At 34.7% G+C, this 22,177-nt stretch overlaps 1 protein-coding gene across 3 annotated transcripts in view; it reads right to left on the reverse strand.

The window, feature by feature from the left end:
* The window catches only part of GBE1 (1,4-alpha-glucan branching enzyme 1), a 280,352-nt gene that overhangs the window by 171,338 nt on the left and 86,837 nt on the right, over nt 1-22,177 (reverse strand). For all 3 annotated transcript variants that reach the window (XM_042903789.1, XM_042903787.1, XM_042903788.1), the window contains exon 3: nt 21,268-21,383. In XM_042903789.1, coding sequence (XP_042759723.1) covers nt 21,268-21,383 — 116 coding nt within the window. The remainder of the gene's footprint in view (nt 1-21,267; nt 21,384-22,177) is intronic.

Genomic DNA, 22,177 nt, shown 5'->3' on the forward strand with positions numbered 1-22,177 from the left:
AAGAGGGAGATATAACTCCATTTGCCACAAATGTATCTATTTGATACATAAATGATATATTCAAAGACACAACTTATTGAGTTACTTAAAAAAATAATTTTAAGAAAAAACTTTAAATTATGTGTTTATTTTAGCCTTATGATTTTAATTGCCTAAAGAGCACAGTTAAATCTATGAAAAATATCATGATCCACAATAATAAAATGGAAGCTGTTCCAACTCTCTTATAAAACTCTCCATAAGAGGTTTTTGTAGAATAAAAACAAGACAGAAATCTTATACTGTCTGTAATTTGAAAAAAAACACAAATTCAGAGACCACAGATGTTATAGTTATTAAAAATTGTGAGTTCTTATTGTTATTTGAAAATAAGATTTATTATTCAGAAGAACCAGAGACAGAATGCTGTTTCCTGTAGTTGTTATTAAAAATATGAACATTAAATGCTGTACCTGGGGGCTTCCTACTGAAAACAATGTTCACAAAATTTACTTTATAAATTAAATCAAATCTTTAAAAAAGGCACTGCATCTTTTGAAAAAAAAAAAATAAAAAGAAGAACCTAGTTTATAACCTAGTTTCTAAATCAAGAAAAATAAAATCAGCCAATGAATTAAAAAACTCAAAGTAAAAAAATATTTGAGTTATATTATAACCAAGAAGACATGACAGTGATGTCAGAAAGGATATTAGCATTAAATCGCAGATATTCAACTTGATAACAGCAACAGTATCACTTTCTGAAAAAAAAAAAAAAATTCTAAAAAGAATGTGAAATTGTTCCAGGTTATACACACACACATATACATTCAAATAAGAAATGCAAGTAAGTAAAAACAGTTGAAAACAGGGCACCTATTTATTCAGAATGCTATTTACCATATTTCTTTATTTCATCCACTTTCTATGTAATTACAGTTAAAAATAAATGGTTTGTTTCTCTTGATCAGCATGTGGCCAAATCACCAAGTTTCCACACAATTAAAATAAAGTTTGAGCTAGCTGATTACTATCACTCTCCCAACTTCAACATAAGTCAGTATATTGCAGAGGAGAGACTAGAAGATTAACATTTCGGTTTGATTATTGTTTCAGCCACTTATGACATTGGACAAGAAACTTAATCTAGCTAACATCCACTTTCTTCAGCTAAAACTGGGAATAATTATAGTATCTATACCTCATAGGACTGTTAAATAAGGGCTATACACCAGAACAAGCTGTTAAGCAAATAAAATGCTTAAAATAGTACCTTTAACATACTGAATACTCAAAATGATACTTTTCAAAATTCCAACTAAAATACTCTAACAATTTAAACTCATAAAGGAATAATGGTATCCATTAGAAGACCATTCACGGTCAGGAAACATACTGTAAATAAAAGTAACCATACTGATAATATTTTCTTATTTATACTTTAAGCAACAACAGACAATCTATTTTATGATGAGTATGAGCTGGTATTTTGTAGGCACAGACCTTACTAACATGAAGAGGTGCATGATTTTGGGCAAGTTATAACTTCTCTGAAATTCAATTTTCCTAACTAAATCAAGCATATTTGACGAAGATGACCTCAAAGTTTCCTTCTTGTTTGCAAGCTCTAGGATGCTCATTACAAAGAGAAAGTAATATTGTGTGTATGTGCACACACAGATTTACATGTATACAGATAAATAGAGAAAAACAGGATAATGAGAGTAATAAAAGCAGAATCTGTAAGTTCTGAGGTTATGTAAATAGGTGTTTACTCATAAGGGTTATTTCATTAAAGAAGGGACTTCTAAGCCATTTTGAAGGAGGAAATGGATGTGGAAAGGCAGAAACAAAGAAAATGGGCCATGGAAATGGAAATGAATAAAATAAAATAGGAAATGAATAAAAGGAAATGAATAAAATAAAACAGATATTCAAAGGTGGAAACAAATTCAATGAGAATAACAAAATGTGATTCTAGAAGATTACACAAACCTCCAAATAAAAAACTGGCAAGCTGAACACAAGAAAGTTTAAAACAGCAACAATTAATTAATTAATGAAGAAAATTGAAATGCCATACTGAAGAGTTTAGGATTGAGTAACAGCTAAATAAGTACTTATGTTTCCTAAGTAATCCTTCAGAAACCAATAGTATGATATAAATAATAATGACAGATCATTAGATCATTTTTATCTTTTAAAGGTATCTTCACAAAGTCATTAGGTGGGACTGGTAAAATATATTGAGCAAATAAACTGAGGAACCAAATATAAAATCAAATAGCTAATTACTAATAGTGAAACAATACCCAAAGTGCCTGACTGACCCCAGCCCAAAGTTACTTCTAAAAGGCCTGTAGTTCCAAACTTGCCACCCACCAAAATCATCCGAAGCTGTTTAAAAATACACATCCCTCTTCCTCTGTGATAGTGATACAAAGCTATCTTTGAAAACTACTGTCTGCTGTGGTGGAAAGGGAAAGCCACTGAAGTAATTCAGACAAAAGGCAATAAAGGCCCAAGCTACAAGTGAAAAGGAACAATAATCCAGAAATCCCACATAGGTAGAATCAGCTAAATTTCTCAACTGATTGAATGTGACAGTAATAGAAAACAAGAAATAAAAGAACTGTAAATTTACAGTTTTAGGGTATCAGGAGTATGGCAGACTCTTTGAGAATGATAAGGAGACTGGAAGATTATTCTGCCTCACAACTGAAAAAATTAGCTTGTGTCCTTATATTAAATGTCAACTGTATACTTGAATCTCATCAGATTTACCTCACTTAGACAGTTTTGATTCATACATGTAACTGAAAGATATATGTATTTTCGCAATATATTCAGAGATTTTTTTTGTTAATAGTAAGCGACTTAAAGACTGTATGTGCTATATGAATGTTTATGTATGAAAATACTTTGTGTTTATGTATAAGTTTACCTTTCCTCATCCCCCACCCTAGCCCAGAAGAACACAAGCACTGTTAAAATCCAGAGCTAAAAAGTTAAACTATATTAATCTCATTATTTACTCTTCTAGATAAAAATGTTTTTTAGCTAATTAGGCCAGCAAAACAGGGCTGCCTAATAAGTCTAAATTATAAAAATCCTTATTTTCAAGTATTTGTTATTTTCAGAGTTTAGTCTAATTTTAATTAGTATCCTACATGTAAGTCTAGTAGAAGTCTTCTCATAAACAAGTAAGGATCATTTACAAACAATATAAAGCACTTAAAGTAAAGCAAACATTTGCTTGGTAAGTATACAATTTACATGTGTGAACTACTGTTTAATAAAGTTGAATCACATTAAAGCTAAGGATCCTTTTGCAAAGGCATCTTCCTTTTAGAATACATTCCTCATTAGCCTAAGAAATTTGCTTTATCTGTATATTACTTATAAGTTATGATAAATTAAGACAACTTTTATATTTTTAGGCAAATTTCAGTGTGGTTATGTTTGGACAATTACATAAAACACAAAAATTATTGTACTACATGTCAAGTCAATATATAGTTGATAATCTTCAGGAGTTATAAAAGCAGAAACAGCCAAATTTGTTCTTGTGACTTGTTAGAGGTCACTGAAAAGACTAAGGGAATTGTCTTCACCGAAATATGAAAGGCTCTCTTGGTTATCGAATGGACAAAAACGTGTGTGCAATATGAGAACAGTATCCAAATTCATTCCGGTGCTCACAGTTTAATACATTTCCTATGATATGCTTTTTCACATTGATTAGATCTTATTGATCATTCACATCCAGTCCTTGTATTTGATTAGTTTCAAAACAACTAGCTTTTCTCATTTCCAATGGTTCCTTTCTTCATTAAGGATTCTCTATCCATCTTCACTGTGGTAGTTTCATTTTGGTCTCACCGTCTCCTTGATCTCTCCCATAACATTTCATTAAGATTTCTTTTAAAGTTGTACAGAGATTTTATACATAGTTTCAAGATTCTTAAAATGTAAACTTTGAATAAAATGAATGCTCAAAAAGCACATAAAATCCTTTATAGGAATAAGTGCTGGGCAAAGCACGCGCCTTTTACAAACACTCATGAATTTTTAGACATTGGTGGGTGAGCCCATGAACACAACAGCTGAATCTCAGGAAACAGAGCATTTTGTAAGGAGGAAGAACAATGCTGATTTACAGACTCATCAGGTACTGCCTTATTTTAGATTTATAAAATATTTGGCCTGCACTCACAAAATCTGCAAAGATGTTGATTACTGAAATATGGCTCTGAGCACTTGCATGCAAAATACATAGCCGAAATTACAGAGAATTAACTTACTACCAAGCATTGTTGTAAATGCTTTTATACCCTCATCAAGTCTATGGGGTACTATTATTAATCCCAGTTTAGGGGAAGGAACTGAGATATAAGAATGATTAGCTGAAGGTACCGCCATTAGTAGGTGCTGGAAACAAGTGAACACAAGCAGTTTGGCTGGAGTCCATATTTATGTGCATTATGCTTTTACCATGACTCAAGAGAACATGGAGAAATTTATCCTCTGAAATATAGGTAGTACTGGCATGGATGTAAAGCCCGAACCATCTAATAGGCAGAGTTCACAGGAGTAATGTCACATGGTATCAGCACGCAGATGTATTTGGGTATTCAGGTGAGACATGGTACTATGATGAATAATGTTATTGGGCAGTATACTCAAAAAGATGATTTGTTCTATAGATGGATTATGAAAGGACAAAAATTTAAATAATTAAATATGTACCTTAAGAGAATAAAAACAATCACCATATTTCCTATTTATTATAAATACAAAAAAAAAAAAACACAGAAAACTGACATCTACTTGAGTACCATTTATGTGAAAAATTTTTCAAATACAAGTTACATTTTTTTAATGCAAACTTGGGAATACCCAAACGGCTCAGATCTGTAACTTGCTCAAAGCCATAAATGGCATATAATAAACTTATATATTTCAAAGTCCTTTATCCCACCTCTATATAAAATAATTCATCATGACACCTAGTTAACAAAATAGTAAATGAACTCTTAGTAAACACTGACTTAGTTATTCCAACTTCCTCCCAGATGCTTTGCTTTTAAGAAAACTGCTATAGCAGGGCTCCCAGCACTGGCTTAATATAAAGTAACTACATGAATCCATACGTCCTAATCTTGTATTATGGGAAAATGGCTGAGGAATTCTACAACTGTGATTATATAAGTGTCACCAATTAGCGTCATTTGACGTGGAGCAGTGAAAGAGCATACTTTGGGTAGTAAGAAAAATAGGGATTTAATGGAGAGTTTCCCTGCTCAACAAAATAAAATAAAAACTCTGTTCAAGCATTCTCTTATCGCCCCTCGCCCATATTCTTCAAAATCATAATTAAAACAGTTGTATATAACTAATCCAAAAAAAAAAATCACATTTTTTTAAGGGACTTTGAGATCTACAAACAAACCCAAAAAAAGAAAGACAAAGAAATAAGATTTGAGGATGCAATCCTGTTTTTTAAAGCAATATCAACTAGAGGCAAATGCTACACAGTAACAGAGTCCTTTGAGCAGTTCTCAGTGTGGGCCTCACACTAGCAGCACCGGCATCATCTGGGAACTTGGCCATTGCAAATTGTCAAGTTCATCCCAGATCTACTGAATCAGACACCCTGGGCAGTGTCTTTTAACAAGCCCATGCTAACATTTGAGAACCAGTGCTTTAGGGTACTGTTACACAGGTTGTTGTGAACATGGCAGGTAGATGGCATGGAATTGGGGAGTGGAGAGTTTATGGGGGGAGACAGTATTTGCAGTGTGATCACCATGGTACCCACCCACTGACAGCCATGCAATTGAGGGGAGTGAGTTGAGAGAAGGGTAAGACCACTGAGCAGAGGAGGTGAAGGAACTGAGAGGCCAGTAGGCTAACAGGTCTCCTAGGAGGGTACTGAAATCACCAAAATTATTTTTCTTTAAAATATTCTCTCAGGGCACCCGGGTGGCTCAGTAAGTTAAGTGTCCAACTCTTAATCTCAGCTCAGGTCATGATCTCATGGTAGTCGAGCCCCACGTGGGGCTCTGTGCTAACAGTATGGAGCCTGCTTGGGATTCTCTCTCTCCCTCTCTCTTTGCCCCTCCCCTACTCTCTCTCTTTCTCTCACTTTCTCTCTCTCTCAAAATAAATAAATAAACTTAAAATACAAAAATAAAATATTCTCTCATGGGTACAACTGAACCATTTTAAAGTGTTTCTGTCCTATTTTATGATTTTTCCCTGAAATATCTTTTAGTAGATCAATTTAAGACTATAACTCTTTCTTTAGTAAGATTCAGTTTACTAATGGTTGCCTTTAAAATATTTAACCAGTATTAAATTAAAAAAAAAAAAAAACTTGACCTTTAAAAAAATAATAATAAAATGTTTAACCAATTTACCAGTTCTAAAAAGCAGTTTTCTTTCTAAAGCTCTAACACTATGTAAAAAAAAAATTAAGTCCTTTCATTAATTACAATAATTTTACAGATAAAGGCTGACTCATACATTTTCCTTCTAATCTGATGTTCCTACAAATTTATTTCAGAAAAGGATGAATTCAATATGTATATTTAAAAATGCTCACCACCAAAACAAAAAAGAAATGATTAGAGCCAATACCTATTTAGGTTTGTTAACAAGGGAAGGGAAATGATTCTTCTTAAAGCTTAAATTGTAGGTATCTCAAATGTACCCATCCAGCTGTCCTATGAATCCTCCATTATAGAGGCAGTCAGCTTACATGCTCAATTTTGCTATTCGAGAAAATGAGGTTAGAGCCCGGTTGCTGCCCAGTTGGAAAATCTGCTCAGTATGCTTTTACATCCCACACTGCTATATTTACATGCAGTGTTTTCATTAAAATCCTACTCTTGTGCAGAAGTTGTTGTCAAATTAAAAATAGCACAGCATTAAAAGTGAGACTAACAATTCATGATAATTTGGACATCCTTCAAAAAGTGGAAGCATTTTAAGCCCCACATAGTATTGTCTAACAAATTCCAGATCGCTTTAGGATTTTACTTTCACTTTATTTGTTTAATGTTGGAGTTTACAATGATCTAAAGTATGTCATTATAGTTGTACACTATTAATACTAGTTATATCCTTGAGTGTATATTATTATCAGCTGTACCCTGTAAATTCTTTTTTTACTATTAAGAACACCATTCTTTTTCTAAATTATAATGATTGAACTCGTGAAAGTTTTAAAACTTTTTTTAAGTCTTAAAGGATAACATTATTTACAGTTGATCAGGGAAGTATAAAAAAATAAAAAGTAAAAACTAAAGTAAAATAAGATAATAAATAAAAGTTTCTAGCACAAGGTTAATTCTTCCATTTCCTTAAAAAGTTCCTTTTAAATGGCTATGACAGTAAATGCTAATTGCATTGCAAAATCAATGCTCCATTTTTTTCTTGAAGACAGAACCTGCTGAATTTTAGCTGGACAAATGGCCCTCAAGCTAAAACCACATTTTCCAACATTCCTTGTAGCTAGGATGGCCAACGAAACTAAGATCTGACCAAAGGGATGTGTATAGAAATGATGTGTTCACAACCTTAAATGGGAATGCCTTGACCTGTTTTCCTCTTTCTGTGGGAAACACAGAGATGGCAAATATTTTTTATCGTGTGAGTAACACCCCTGGCAACAGAAGACCGATAGGATGTAACAAGGAAACCCATCAGAGACTATCCATAGAACACCTACTGACCTGAACTTTTACTTTAAAGAGAAATGAAATCATCTATTTTGATTAAGACACTGCTATCTTGGTGCTTGACAAAGCCAAATAACCAATATCTTACCTAATATTATAGCTGAGAAAAATTCCTATGTCCCACTGAACCAAACCTTAATAAAGTCAACCCAGTGTAGTGCTGGACCAGCAAAACACATTACAATTAAAAATAAATAAATAAAAAGCAACAGCATGGTGGAACCTCACTCACCATAGCCGGCTCACATCACACCTTATTCTGTTTCTTTAACCACATTAATTACAGACTTCTCCAACCATACTCTGTCTACCCACACCAGCTTTATAAACGACTGGGTTTCTTTCATGCTCTATCCTCAGCTTTTCTTGGTAGATATATTAGTCTCTTTGTTTTTTGACTCTATAACGACACTGATGGCCTTCCAGGTACCATGTATAGTCTCACCCAACCAGCAGATCCTTGCTTTCTGAAACTTGTCCCTTCATCAGAGCCCAAGCTGACAGGTCTAGCCAGAGAGGTATGACATGGATGTATGTTCACACCAGGTATAGGACTAGTCTAGATTTAAAAAGGACAAAGTAAAATCCACCTTACTTTAGAATGTTTTGGCTTACATAGCTATAAAACCAACTACACACACACCTACCAACACACATCTACACACACGCGCGCGCACATGCATATGTACCCAGTGGCTAGCAACATCATAAGATGAAACCGTTTCAATTTGTGTGCCTATCTTCCTTTGAAAATCTTCATTGTAAGCTGCCCTCACTTTGACATCATGGTGTCATCATTAGTAGTCATGATTCCATCAAATACCTAACTTGCAGGGCCCCTGGGTGGCTCAGTTGGTTGGGCCAATGACTTCGGCTCAGGTCATGATCTTGCAGTTTGTGAGTTCGAGCCCTGTATCAGGCTCTGTGCTGACAGCTCAGAGCCTGGAGCCTACTTCAGATTCTATGTCTCCCCCTCTCTCTACCCCTACTCTGCTCACGCTCTGTGTCTCTCTGTCTCTCAATAATAAATAAATGTTAAAAAAATTAAAAAAAAAATACCTAACTTGAAATGTATATATATTATATATAAATACATGTATATGACTAATAGCATAAGTACTATTGAATGTTCCTAACAATTAAAAAAAGATATATTTTTTTTTTTGTTCTCCCAAATTTATTACAGTCATTGCCACTTGCTCATAGAAAAACATGTACTGTAAAAACATATCAGAATTTGCAAAGGTTTATTATTAAAGCCAAGGGTTATGCTTGGTAGTATTTTCAAGTCAAGTTCTCAAGGAGTCACAGGAAGTATAATTAAACTAGCAAATTATAGCAGCATAGCATAATGGTTAAGAACACAACCTCTACAGTCAGCCTTCCTGGGTTTGAATCCCAGCTGTACCAACTATCAGCTAGCTATGTGACTGGGCAAGTTATGTAATCTCTGTGCCTCATTTTCCTCATCTGAAAAATGGGAATAATGATTATAGGACATTCCTGATAGGGCTGCTATGAGAAATGAATGAATTAATATTTATAAAGTGTTTAACACCTGGCACACAGTAAGTTCTATAAAATAAATAAAGGAATCTTTTTATAAAGAAACAAACTGATTATAGCCTAGCTTAGGCTATAAATTCTTTACAATCAATCACTGCATATATTAAATTATGAAATAATTGTTTTACATATTGAATTCTTAGAAGGAAGAGTAAAACATAGGAGAAAATGAAAAAAAATCAACAGGTTTATAAGATTCTTTCTCTTGTGCTTGTCTCTGAAGGTGACCTTTTTGGGAAAACGTATGTTATTTGTTCTCTGAGCTGTGTATGATTAGTTTCTTCATCATACACAGACAAATTAGAAAGGCTGCTGTGGTGCCCAGAAATCATCCGTTAAACAAAGTCAAAATTAATGATAAAATTGAGTTCCCTTTGTGTTTGATTTTCATCTATCTGCACTCAATTATAAACGAGCTACCAAAGAACGCTACCCATTAGCTGTTAATTCATAATGACTTCAGAAAGCAATCCCTGTACTGCCAGTAACAGCTCACCAACCACCTCGTCCTCTACAGGGCTTTAGCTTGAAAATGAAAAGGGAAAACAAAACTACATCATCCACGCTGCTCCTCATCCCGCCATGGAAAACTCCAATGCACAGAAATCAGGCTTAATGCAAACAAGCTGTAGTAAGATTTCATCTATATATCTAAAAAAGAAAACAGAACTAGTTTGATAATTTATTATAGCTTAAGTAAAATAGACAGAGATATAGTAATAGTACATCCCACATTTCTATTTCATTGTATCAAAAGTAAATATTCCTTAAGGTTAGAAAAAGTTTTCAATGAGGAAAATGTCTAAAACAGAGACGAGATGTGTCTCACCAGGAGAGAAATAACATAGAATGATTAGTTTGGGGTACAATAAGAGTGACATTATCCCATAACTGGACTTTTCCCTTTTCGTAGTACTCGTCTAAATATTCGGACCTCTGGCACATCCCATAGTAAATCCATTTTGTAGCCTCCTAACTGGTTCTGAACAATAAGGAAAAAGATTTGGGCACCATCTATTTACTCACAGGTGATGTAAAATGTTAAAACAACATTTTGGGTCTTGACCTGAAATAATTTGAAGCCCTAATTCACAAATTTATATACATTTAATTTTTTCTTACTTCTAAAACAGGAGAAAAAAAACTTAAAATTAAAAAAAATATGTAATAGTTAAAAACAAAATGAAAACAAAAGAATCAGTAGTTACAATGAAAATGGTCCAAAGGAGAGGGATGCTTGAGTGTCTCAGTGGGTAAAGCGTCCGAGTTCAGTTCAGGTCATGATCTCATGGTTTGTGGGTTCGAGCCCTGCGTCAGGCTCTGTGCTGACAGCTCAGAGCCTGGACCCTGCTTCAGATTCTGTGTCTCATTCTCTCTCTGCATCTCCCTGACTTGTGCTCTGTCTCTTTGTCTCTCAAAAATAAATAAATGTAAAAAAAAAAAAAAAAAAATTAAAGAAAAGAAAATGGTCAGGAGGAGAGAAAGGCTGGAGGGCAAGAAGGTGAGATAATGGTGTAGGACTCTGGAGTTGGATGGTTATTGCCATTGTATGTTTCACTTAATTTTAAGTTTTCTGACAGACAAGAGAAAAGGGGGAATAATCGTGAGATAAAACCAGAGGCCAGGACATGGAGGGCCTTGTATGTCAAGCTAAGGAGTACAGAATTTAAACTAGAGGCCAGTATTGTTCAATTCTCTCAAAACAGAAAAGCTATTAAACATAATCATACATGGGAGCCAACTATAAAACAGAGAAAGGATCTCCTTATTTCAAGTGAGTACTGGGGAATCTGAAAACTCCCCAGGTCAGCTTCTAGACACAGTATAAAAACCCAGGCTATAACCAAATCAAGGACTGGGAGAGTTCATCACAAGTTTAAAGCAGATAATATGAGCAGATTTAAACTCTTAGAATGATGACTGTAGCTATAATATGAAAATGGACTGAGGAAAAAATGAGAACCACGAAGAAGATGAGTTACAAGGATAAGACCATTTCAGGAAAAGAGTAAGAAATAAAACCATGTGTTAACATAGATGGTAGTGGCATTTTTACAATAGCAAGGATATAGAAGAAATCTAAGTGACTACCAGGAGAAAAGGCCAATTACATGCACAGGAATGAGAATAAAATAATCAAGATTTTTATCAGTAACACTGGATATAAGAGAACTGCATCAATGTCTTCAACACGCTAAAAGCAAACCACTTCGATTCTATTTTTTTTTTTTTTTTTCAAAATTTTATTTAAGTTCTAGTTAGTTAATATATAGCATAATATTGGTTTCAGGAATAGAATTTCATGATTCATCACTTACATATAACACACAAGTTTCCTCCTTAATACCCATCAGCTATTTGGCCCATCCCACCACCCACCTCCTCTCCATCAACCCTGTTTGTTCTCTATAGTTAAGAGTCTCTTATGGTTTGCTTCCCTCTTTCCCCCCACCTTCCCTTACGTTCATCTAAACAATTCTGAATCTATATATCCATAAGGAAATTTTAATCCTTAACGAATATAAAATACATAAGACCTCAAGCCATGGCTGAAAGAATTTCTATGGAATGTGCTTAGGAAAAAAGTGTTAACAAGTAAACTACAAAAACAATGACTTATGACAAGTTTTGAGTTGGCAGGTAGTATACAGCAAATGGATGTATTTTTTTCCAACAGAATAACTAGAAATGATCCCTCAGAAACTGCAGAAGATTGAGACCCTATCATACGTCATGACACATTTGAAACTCACATCAATTTATATGAAATACTGATACAAATATACAGTTCAAATTATTTCTAATGGTAGAGGAGATTTACATTGCTTCATTCATAGGTCTTAAGTTTAAATGTGCCACCACCCAGTTATTTGTACTATTTTATTTTTTATTATTAAGAGTAAGGGAGGATAGAAACCAATGAATGGAAAAAAAAAAAAAAAAAAAAGAAACCAATGAATGGGATGTGGGGATCTGGAAAGAGCACATGCATATGGCAGTAGGTTCTTCTTTCTAGGAATCCCTACCATACAAGAGAAAAAAGAGAAAATATTCAGGGTCCACTAATAGTGGCAAATTTTTGTTAATTGAAAATGAAGTTATTTTTACATGTTATAGAAGAGAGAGTATGAATATTTATGAGGGAAAATAAGATCACTAATGGTCAAAATGGGGGCGGCAGAGTTAAAGAGTAAGTTGGTCATTATTAAAAATTGAGATTTAAAAAAATTTTTTTTAATATTTATTTTTGAGAGAGAGACAGAGTGTGAGTGGGGGAGGGGCAGAGAAAAAGGAAGACAGAATCTAGAACAGGCTCCAGGCTCTGAGCTATCAGCACAGAGCCCAATGTGGGGCTCGAACTCACAAACCGTGAGATCATGACCTGAGCCGAAGTTGGATGCTTAACCAACTGAGCCACCCAGTTGCCCCCCAAAAATTATTGAGATTTTTAAGAAACGGATTTAAAAAAAAAAAAGCAGAATTAAAGAAAAAAAAGCAAAAAAGTTTAGCAGTTATGTTATCCTGCACATTTTCAATGTATAATCTCCTCAAAGAGATTCTCCATTTTTTTTTTTTAAGTCTCCCTATACATATGATATTCTCATCAGTCAAACTGGTCACTGTCTCCTATATAGAACTGCTAATTCCTGCTAAATCTTGCTTAACTTCACATACTTTTATTCTCTAATTGACCCCAGACAACTATTCATTAATCTGCATCTATTAACTCCCACAAGCCCAAACTTAAAATGCATCTCTTCCCATAATCATTCCCTGACTATTAAACCTATGACCTTTATTCTTCTCCATCTCTCCACTTCCCCCCAAATTTATCTCTAACTCTTTGTCCTCTCTCCCTGTCATGTTCTCTCTTGGGTTCCTTCTTGGCCCCATTCATATTTAGCCAAAAATGAACAGAACTAAACCACTAACAAAGAAAAAAAGAGAAACAACCATATATGCCATTTACTTACTCCTCTTTTACTGCCACGACCATCTCAAAAAAATATAAGCATATTCCTCTACTTCCCAGCCACAGAATGCTCAAGCCCACCCATTTGTTAATGGAGAGTTTTCTCGAATGGACAATAAACTCAAGGTGCAGGCATTTTATCATTTGTCTCTCCACATACATCTGGAAAGACACTACGTCATGTGCAGAAAACATGAAATAAAATATATGTTAACTAATATATTAAGAAAGAGAAAGAGCAAAATTTGATAAATTAATGTGGAACAAACTCAAAGTAGAAAAAAATACTCCCACTTTCTACCTCACCCATCTGCTCTAGGCAAGCAGAGTTAGTCTTTAGACAGGCAAACAGACTCCTCTGGAAATTTACACATTTATTTTGTGTTTTCTATCAACATTTTAGAGAACTTCAGGAAAAAAAAAAAGAAAAGAAAAATGAATCAATTAACAAGTCTTTATTCTTATCTACAGAGGAAGACCATGTCCTGGTATGCTATTTAGGTTTATTAACATTCATATTGTATTTTGAAAACACAAAGAATTAGAATCTTTGTGGTAAGGGAAGGAGTACCTAATTCTAACTATGCATTCTCTCACAAATTAGATGTTTCAGGTTCTTAAAGATTGATTAAGTTGAACCAGGTAACAAATGAAGTGAGTAGAGGATTTTCTGTGGGTCATAAAGAGGAAAATCTTTATCATGTATAATAATATGTAAAGACATCACAAGCAAGAAATAATCAGTTTGACCAAAATCTTATAATCATGGCACACCATGAGAATATAATGACCCCAAGGCCCCAGAATTATAAAATATTCTTCTATCCAGCAGAGGTACTGTATTCTTCTTTAATTTAAAAAAAGGTGTTTAGAGGTATGAATTAAAAATGACAAGCCTAACAAATGCCTGTTGAAATCACAGCAAAGCAACACAAAAAGTATTAAAAGAGAAGGAGGCAACAAGAGACCAGTAATTTCAACAAAACTTTGAAAGACAGAAAGTAGCTTAAGGGTTAAAAACCAAGGCAAAAAATTAAAATGGGGTATTGCAGAAGAAGAACCTGAATACAGCTGGTCAGCTTGCTTCACAGCACCTCTAGGAGACTCGGTATCTGTGGGCTCCTAACACTATGGAAGTAAGATGCAGTGTTAAATAAGGGGGCCGTGGGCTGTGGAGCACATCTCCCTAACCTGTACAGATAAATGTATATCCCTCCAAAACACCACCTCTTACCCCTCAAACAGGAGACTAGAGGTTCATGCTCTAAAAAACAATGAACTAGGAAGTCTCCAGAAACAATGAGTACAGCAGATGACAGAACTGACTCACATACTGAAAGTAGGAAGATTGTCTCAGTAGCATCTTTCAAGGTGGAACCCTCCTCCACTTTCCCTGTCTTCATCCATGAATGCCTAGAACCAGGTACACTCCACACCCCTTCCATCCACCCCCCCTGTAGGGGACTGGAAGATTCATCTTTGGTTAAGGGGTGAGGAGGGGTGGGAGATCCCATAGAAAAACCACTTACTGTTACCAATTTAAAGGCTGCCTCACTTTCTTACTACCCAACAGTGAAGCTTACCATGAATAAAGCTCTGTTCATGTGCACAGAATTTTCAAAAGTTTTTTCTTGCCTCATTCTAAAATATGATTATATAGCCATGGATCACCAGGCATTTGGAAACAGCCTGCAAAATGAAAGACAGAGACTAGAAGAAACCCAAGAAAATGAAATCGAGGGGGGGAGGGGGTGGAAATAAGAGAAGAAAGTCAGGAAGTAAGAAGCAAACTTGAGGAAAAAAATAAAACAAAATATCTAATATTATTAAAAAGATACAAGTATACTCGAGGAAAAAATAAAAGAAAATATCTAATATTATCAAAAAGATAAAAGTATATTTGGATATTTAACAATAACAGGATTTATGAAAAAGGGAGGGAACAAAAACATGTTATTAGAAATGTTAAAAATGTGATTATTAAAATGAAAGTAGTTGAAAGCTAAAGTAATTACTCCAAGTGGAACAGAAAGACAAAATGATGGGCAACTTGATAGAAAAAGATAAAAAAACTTAGGAGACTCAGTATCCAGGAATTAGAAATTCCTGAAACAGTGAACAAAGACTGTGGGGACAAGGAAATTGGTAAAGAAATAACACAAGAAAATATTCCAGAAATGAAAGGTAAAGTCTTTACGAGATTTACCTTCTTCCCTCCCCCACCCCCCACCCAAGGATTTTAGGAGTTGTATGCCAAGAACTGGGACAAAGACTAATAAATACATATTTTTTTATTGTATCGGATAAATAATTCACATTCACCCCTTTAAAGTATTCAGTGGTTTTTAGTATATTCACAAGGTTTCATGGTATGCAAACATCACCATGACTTAACTGCAGAACATTTCCATCACATTAAAAGGAAACCGTATACTCATAGCAGTCAACCCCCATTCTCTCCCAGCTCTTGGCAACCACTAATCTACATTCTGTCTCTACGTTTTTGTCTATTCTGGATGCTCATAAAAACAAAACCATACAAAATTTGGCTTTTGTGACTGGCTTCTTTCACTGAGCATAGCATTTTCAAGGTTCATTCATGTATCAGTACTTCATGGCCAAATAATATACCATCGTCTGTAGATAAGTTGATGGACATTTCTACTTTTTGGCTATTTGAATAATGCAGTGGTGAGCATTCATGCACAAATGAACATTTCCTTCTTAAGCAAATATTCAGATACAAAAAATTTTTCACTAATTTTTCACTAATTTCACACCACATCCTTGCCCCAAACTATTCAATGGCATCCTTCTGTCTAGTAAACTCATTCCAGATCTCAATTATTAGTTTCACTTTACTTAACAAATCTTTTATTTTACCCCCTAAAACCCAAACCTTCTACAAATTATGTATCTCCTTTCTATTCTTAGAGAAGATCACTTCAATACTCTCTTTCACAGCATCCTGAAATTGGGGATAATAGTTTCCACACAAAAAAAGCAAATACAAATATAGTATAAGATGATTTGATAAATCTGAGACTCCAGTTTTATTTCCTGTGTATCACTTTTTTTTTTCCTTCTTTTCTCTGTGAACCCTTAGCCTAACAGGCATTGTAACATAATGGTTAAGAGCATGGGCTTTGCTGTGAGACAAGCCTCAATTCAAACCCACAGGTGAGTGTACTTATGTAGGAAATAAGAATATAATAACAATACCTTCTCACATGTTATTACTTTATGAGGATAAAATTAAATATGAATGTAAAGCAATCTCTTTTTTTTTTTTTTTTCATTGTGTCTTATCTAAGAAAACTGCAAATATAGGTGTTGGGTTTTATTCCCCTTTCTACCAATCATTGCGTAACATCTTAATATAATTAGAAAAGCATTATGATCTGCTTTGAATTGTGCTCCCCTCTAACCTCACATGTTGGAACCCTAATCCCCACTGTGATAGTATTGAAAGATGGAGCATTTGGGAAATAATTAGGTTTAAATGAGGTCATGGCATGGGGTCCCAATGATGGGATTAGAGCCATGTGAGGACACAGCAAGAAGGCAGTCAAATGCAAGCCAGGAAAAGAACTTCCATCAGAACCCAACCCAGATCTGAACTTCCAGCCTCCAGAACTGTGAGAAAATAAAATTCTTTTGGTTAAGCCACCCAGTGTATGGTATTTTGTTCTGACATCCCAAGCTGAATAACACATGAATCCTCTGAAAATATTAAAGGTCTAGGATCAAGAAACTTCTGTTCTAGTTCATTTTGTAACGGACTGGGAAGGAAAAGTTAAAATACACAAACATCCTAAACACTAAAAAATGAGAAGACAATTCTCATTGCCATTGCTAGTCATTTGAGCATTAATTAGAATGAGAAAAGAAGGGGCACCCCTGTGGCTCAGTTAAGTGTCTGACTTCAGTGGCTCAGGTCATATCGTGGTTCATGAGTTTAAGCCGCACATCAGGCTGGCTGCTGTCCACAGAGTCTGATTTGGATCCTATGTCCCCCTTTCTCTGACCCTCTAACACTTGCGCATGTGCTCGCTCATTCTCTCTCTCAAAAATATTTTTTTTTAATTAAAAAAAAAAAAGGAATGAGAAAAGAAAATGGGAATCAGAAGAAAAGAACAAGAATTCTTCACTGGAACCCATCTTCCAGAATTACTTTCCCTGATCTCTCATTTTTTCCTGACCTGAGGTCTTTACTGACCTCCTGAACTACTTTTTACTAGTATGGACAGATCCACTTCTCACCTAGCTCTCTGCCCCAGGATGCTGGCTCATGTGGACCATATTCTCCAGAATACTGGTTTCTCATTGGGTTTGGTCAATGTGTAGCCCCAGTTAAGAGGTCAGAGAGAAGGAGAATAATGAGACATGAGCGTATTTGTTTCCTTATTCCCTGGCTCCTTCACTGTAAGGTTGCCATGAATAAACTATGTGTCTCACCAAAGCTCAGTGCTTCTCTCAAGATGGCCAACTCTTTTTCTGTGTTCCAGTAACTGATTCCTTATTCCTTATGGCTTAGGCAGGGTTGTTACCTGGCTGTTACTTTGGATGCTACTAGGCCCCCTCACCCCACTCTCCTTTGAACTCTGGAGTGAATCCCCTGTACGCTCAACTTTGAAAACAGCCTTTTGGAAAAATAAACAAACAAAAAACATTGTTCAGGAGTGTAGTCTTCTACTCTTTCCTTATATCTCTAGAGTCTTGAAAGTTTAATTAGCCTTATATTAATTTTTTTTAAATTTTTTGTAATGTTTATTTATTTTTGAGAGAGAGAGAGAGACAGAGTATGAGCAGGGGAGGTGCAGAGAAAGAAGGAGACACAGCATCTGAAGCAGGCTCCAGGCTCTGAGCTGTCAGCACAGAGCCCAATGCAGGGCTCGAACTCATGGACCATGAGATCATGACCTGAGCTGAAGTTGGATGCTCAACCGACTGAGCCACCCAGGCGCCCCAGCCTTATATATATATTTTTAAATATTTTCTATTTGGTAAATTCACAAACATAGAAAGGAGACATTTACATGGTCACATAAGCAGTTAGTATTTTCTTCCAAAGCATTCAATTGAAAAATGTTTTACAGAGAAAACAAAGCTATTATCTCAATGGTAGGTAACATTTCTTTTTTGTTAATGGTTACCAGATAATTCATAAGAGAAACATCCTCAAGTGAGTTATAAAGGTCAATCCCTTGTGAACTGAAATAAATTTTCAAGTTCAATTTAAAACAAGAATTTTAATTACCAAGATAGACTATCTAGGGATACTTCAGATAGAAAGGCCAAAAACCTCAAGTTAGTTGATTTTTAATAGAGAACTTAACCCCTCCTCCAAAGAAAATTTGATACATCATTTCCCATAAATAAAAAAACTAATTATATCACCATATTGACATTATAACACCATCTAAATGTTTCCTCACCATTTGAAACATCTAAATACTATGAGTAATATTTTGGACCTAAATTTCTAGTCAATTATCTTCACTGAAATTTTAAGAGAATAATAATGAAGAAAGATTCCACAACAGTTTACTTGATACTTGTTGAACATTTATTTACATTAGATGCTGATTTTCAAAGCCAAGCGAAAAGGTAAAAGCTGCTTTTATTTATTTATTTTTGAGAGAGAGAGAGAGAGACACAGAGAGAGAGCACATGCACACAAGCAATGCAGGGGCAGAGAGAAAGGGAGACAGAGAATCCCAAGCAGGCTCTGTACTGACAGCTCAGAGACTGACAAGGGTTTGAACCCATGAACCAGGAGATCATGACTTGAGCTAAAATCAAGAGTCCAATGCTTAACTGACTGAGCCACCCAGGTACCTCTACAATTGTTTTTTTTTTTTTAATCATAGGATCATTTCATCTCATCAAAGTCAATTAAATTTTTGAAAGAAAGAATAGTATAGTACATAGCATCCTGGACAAAGCATCCTAACCTGCTTCGGCTGCTATAGCAAAATACCACAAACTGGGTGGCCTACACCTAAGAGAAATAGAATCCTCACAGTTCTGGAAGTTGGAAGTTTGAGATCAGGGTGTCAGGCTGGACGGGTGAGGGCTGTCTTTAGGGTTGCAGACTTCCTACATCTTCACATGATGGAAGGACTAGGGATCTCTCTGGAGCCCCTTTCATAAGGACAGTAATCCCATTCAGAGGGCTGCCCCCTCATGACTGAAGCACCTCCAAAGCCCCACTGACTAGTACCATCACATCAATCATTAGGATTTCAACATATGTTTTCTTGGGAGGATACAGACATTCAGATCATAGCAAAAAGTATAACGGATTTGGAGCTGGATGGGAAAGGCAAATGTTTACCATTTATTGCTTGTATGTACCAATAATCATTCATTCTCGGTAATCAATCACTTTTCCCCACGTATAAAAACGACTTGTCAAAATTAATTCAGTCACCATTTAACACAAGAAGTAGGTAAGGTGTCAGAACTCATAAAGTTTTCAAATTTAAGAGGGCAACAAATTTAAAAAGGAAAAAAAAAATTAGTAAGTTCAGTTCTTAAAAATAAAAAACAAATGTCCATAGGACCTAAAGTGACAATGACACCAGTATAACAGTTGCCTTGCCTCAGAGTTTTCTAAAAATCAGGCCACATAACTATACAGGAATCAAACTCTTTGGCTTATTCTTTCAAGGACTGGGCCTAAAAGTGGCTCTAATATTTAATAAATACTTCTTGAGTGTTTGCTCTGTGCCAAGCACTGTTCCAAGAATTAAGAATAGACAGTATTAGGAAACAAAACAGCATAGGCCCCTATTCTTGTGGAGTTTATACTGACTTAGAAGGGATTATTTATATTAAATGTAAATCCCTCTTATTGTATACAGTAGCTACTTTGTCTCCTTTTCACTATAGATTAAGAAGAACCTTGGCTGCTATCCCATGTTAAAAAGTCTCTTTATTCCAGGCAATACACTCTTCTGGTAACTATATTATGTGTGGCAATATTTCAGTAATTTTCTGATATGCTTACAATTTCATGATTTGTAAGAGAAATAAAATAAAAAGACGACCAAAAAACCAAACCAAACCAAAACTGCAAAACTACTACACAATACATTTTGGTTTTACTTTAACTGAGTTAATATTGTTAAATAACGAACACCAATAAAAATAATAATTTAGTCATAGGATTTGTCATGATAAATGCTTTGAATGCAATCATATGTCCAAAGAAGGGAAAGAAATAAGGGGACATGGAAACATTATATAATTTTATTAGCATGGGATAAACTCAAGTAAATGTTAGAGGAGTTACATAACCAAATGCCTGAAATCTGTAATCCAGGCTATCAGACCCATCCTTCCAGCTTCCCTTGAGGCGACAAGAGAGGAGAGCTGTGTGGGTTCTGTAAACCCTGAATACAGAAACATACAGTTAGGCAAAGCAGTGGGTATGTGGAGGACGCTCAGTCTGCCTCTGACAAGGAGGTCCCTAGGCCAATCCAGGTAACCTTAATACAGAAGAACAGGAGAAACAAGAGCCTTGATGTTCAAGACCAGAAAGAAGAACCACCAGGAAAATCATGTCCCCCCAAATGCATAGATCTCCAACACACAGGATTGCCTCCCACATTCATGTGGCTCATCATAAAATCAATTTTATCAAGACTCTCTTTACAGGTAAAAATTCTCTACATTTGCTGCTTTGAAGACAGTTTTCATTTTTGTATCAAATTTTCTTTTTTTTAAGTTAGACTTCTGTAATTATTCAATCACTCCTTATATATAGTTTCCAAAGTTGATAATAATAGTTAATAAGTTTAGTACCTTACCAAACATACAGTTCCAATATAACACAATTTGTTGATGACTTCTCATAAATTTTCCTCTATTTGAATATTTAGACTGTTTCTCCCATAATTATCATGCATCAGTTTACATTCTAATATTTTCAATCAAACTTTGAAAACAGAACAAAAAGAAAGTAAGTTCACATAAAAACAGGAGGGTAGAAAGTACCTTTAATTTGGATCCATGAGGTACAAGTTGAGATTTATTCTGCTTTGGTGGGATATAAAGCTCCCACTTTCCATAATCCAGTTTCTTGTATGGATATGAAAATGGATTCCAATCATCTAAAAAAAATAAATAAAATAAAGAAGATCAGTTAGCAACAGCATGGTAAGACTAATATTTAATGGATTTCAAACAAAGCATAATATGCTGCCTACTTATACAGAAATTAAATTGCCTAAAAAATGTTAAGTTTTCTAAGGTGTTAAGCAAAATACTCACTAACCTTTTAGAAAAAAGCAGGTTATTTTTAATTTATTTTTAAGAAATGTATTTGAAAGTTTCCCTTTTGCATCTTAAAATTAAAGATTACAACTTTTTCAATTGTTCTTCCAATTCTATCAATAAATAGAATGTAAAAGAAAATTATGGGATCTTTTTTTAAGAAAAACCATCAACAAAGGGAGTTAACATGGAAAAACAGAAATGCATTCTTGGTGATTAGACAAGATACATATTATAGCGAATAAAAATGATGAAAAATAATTAAAATCATATTACATATGTCCAAATCCACAAGTGTATGACAGAATTGAGTTTAAAAGGTTGTAAAATATAGGGGGCAGAAGAAAGGTAGATTGCTGATCCTGGAAGAAAGTCAAAATGAACAACAACAGACCCATGCACACATGGAAACAAAATCAGTAAGTAAAGGACACACTGTTCAGTAAGTGGTACGGGGACAATTGGCTATCCTTATGAAAAAAAAAAGAAAAAGAAAAATAGATCTCTACCTAATATTATGCCCAAGAATCATTTGAGCACGGATTGATATTTCAACATGATAGGCAAAACTGCAAAATGCTTACAAGAAAATACAGAAAAATATATTTATAATCTCAGGTTTAAAAACTGT

This window comes from Panthera leo, chromosome C2, assembly GCF_018350215.1.
Source record: "Panthera leo isolate Ple1 chromosome C2, P.leo_Ple1_pat1.1, whole genome shotgun sequence".
Lineage (NCBI taxonomy): Eukaryota > Metazoa > Chordata > Mammalia > Carnivora > Felidae > Panthera > Panthera leo.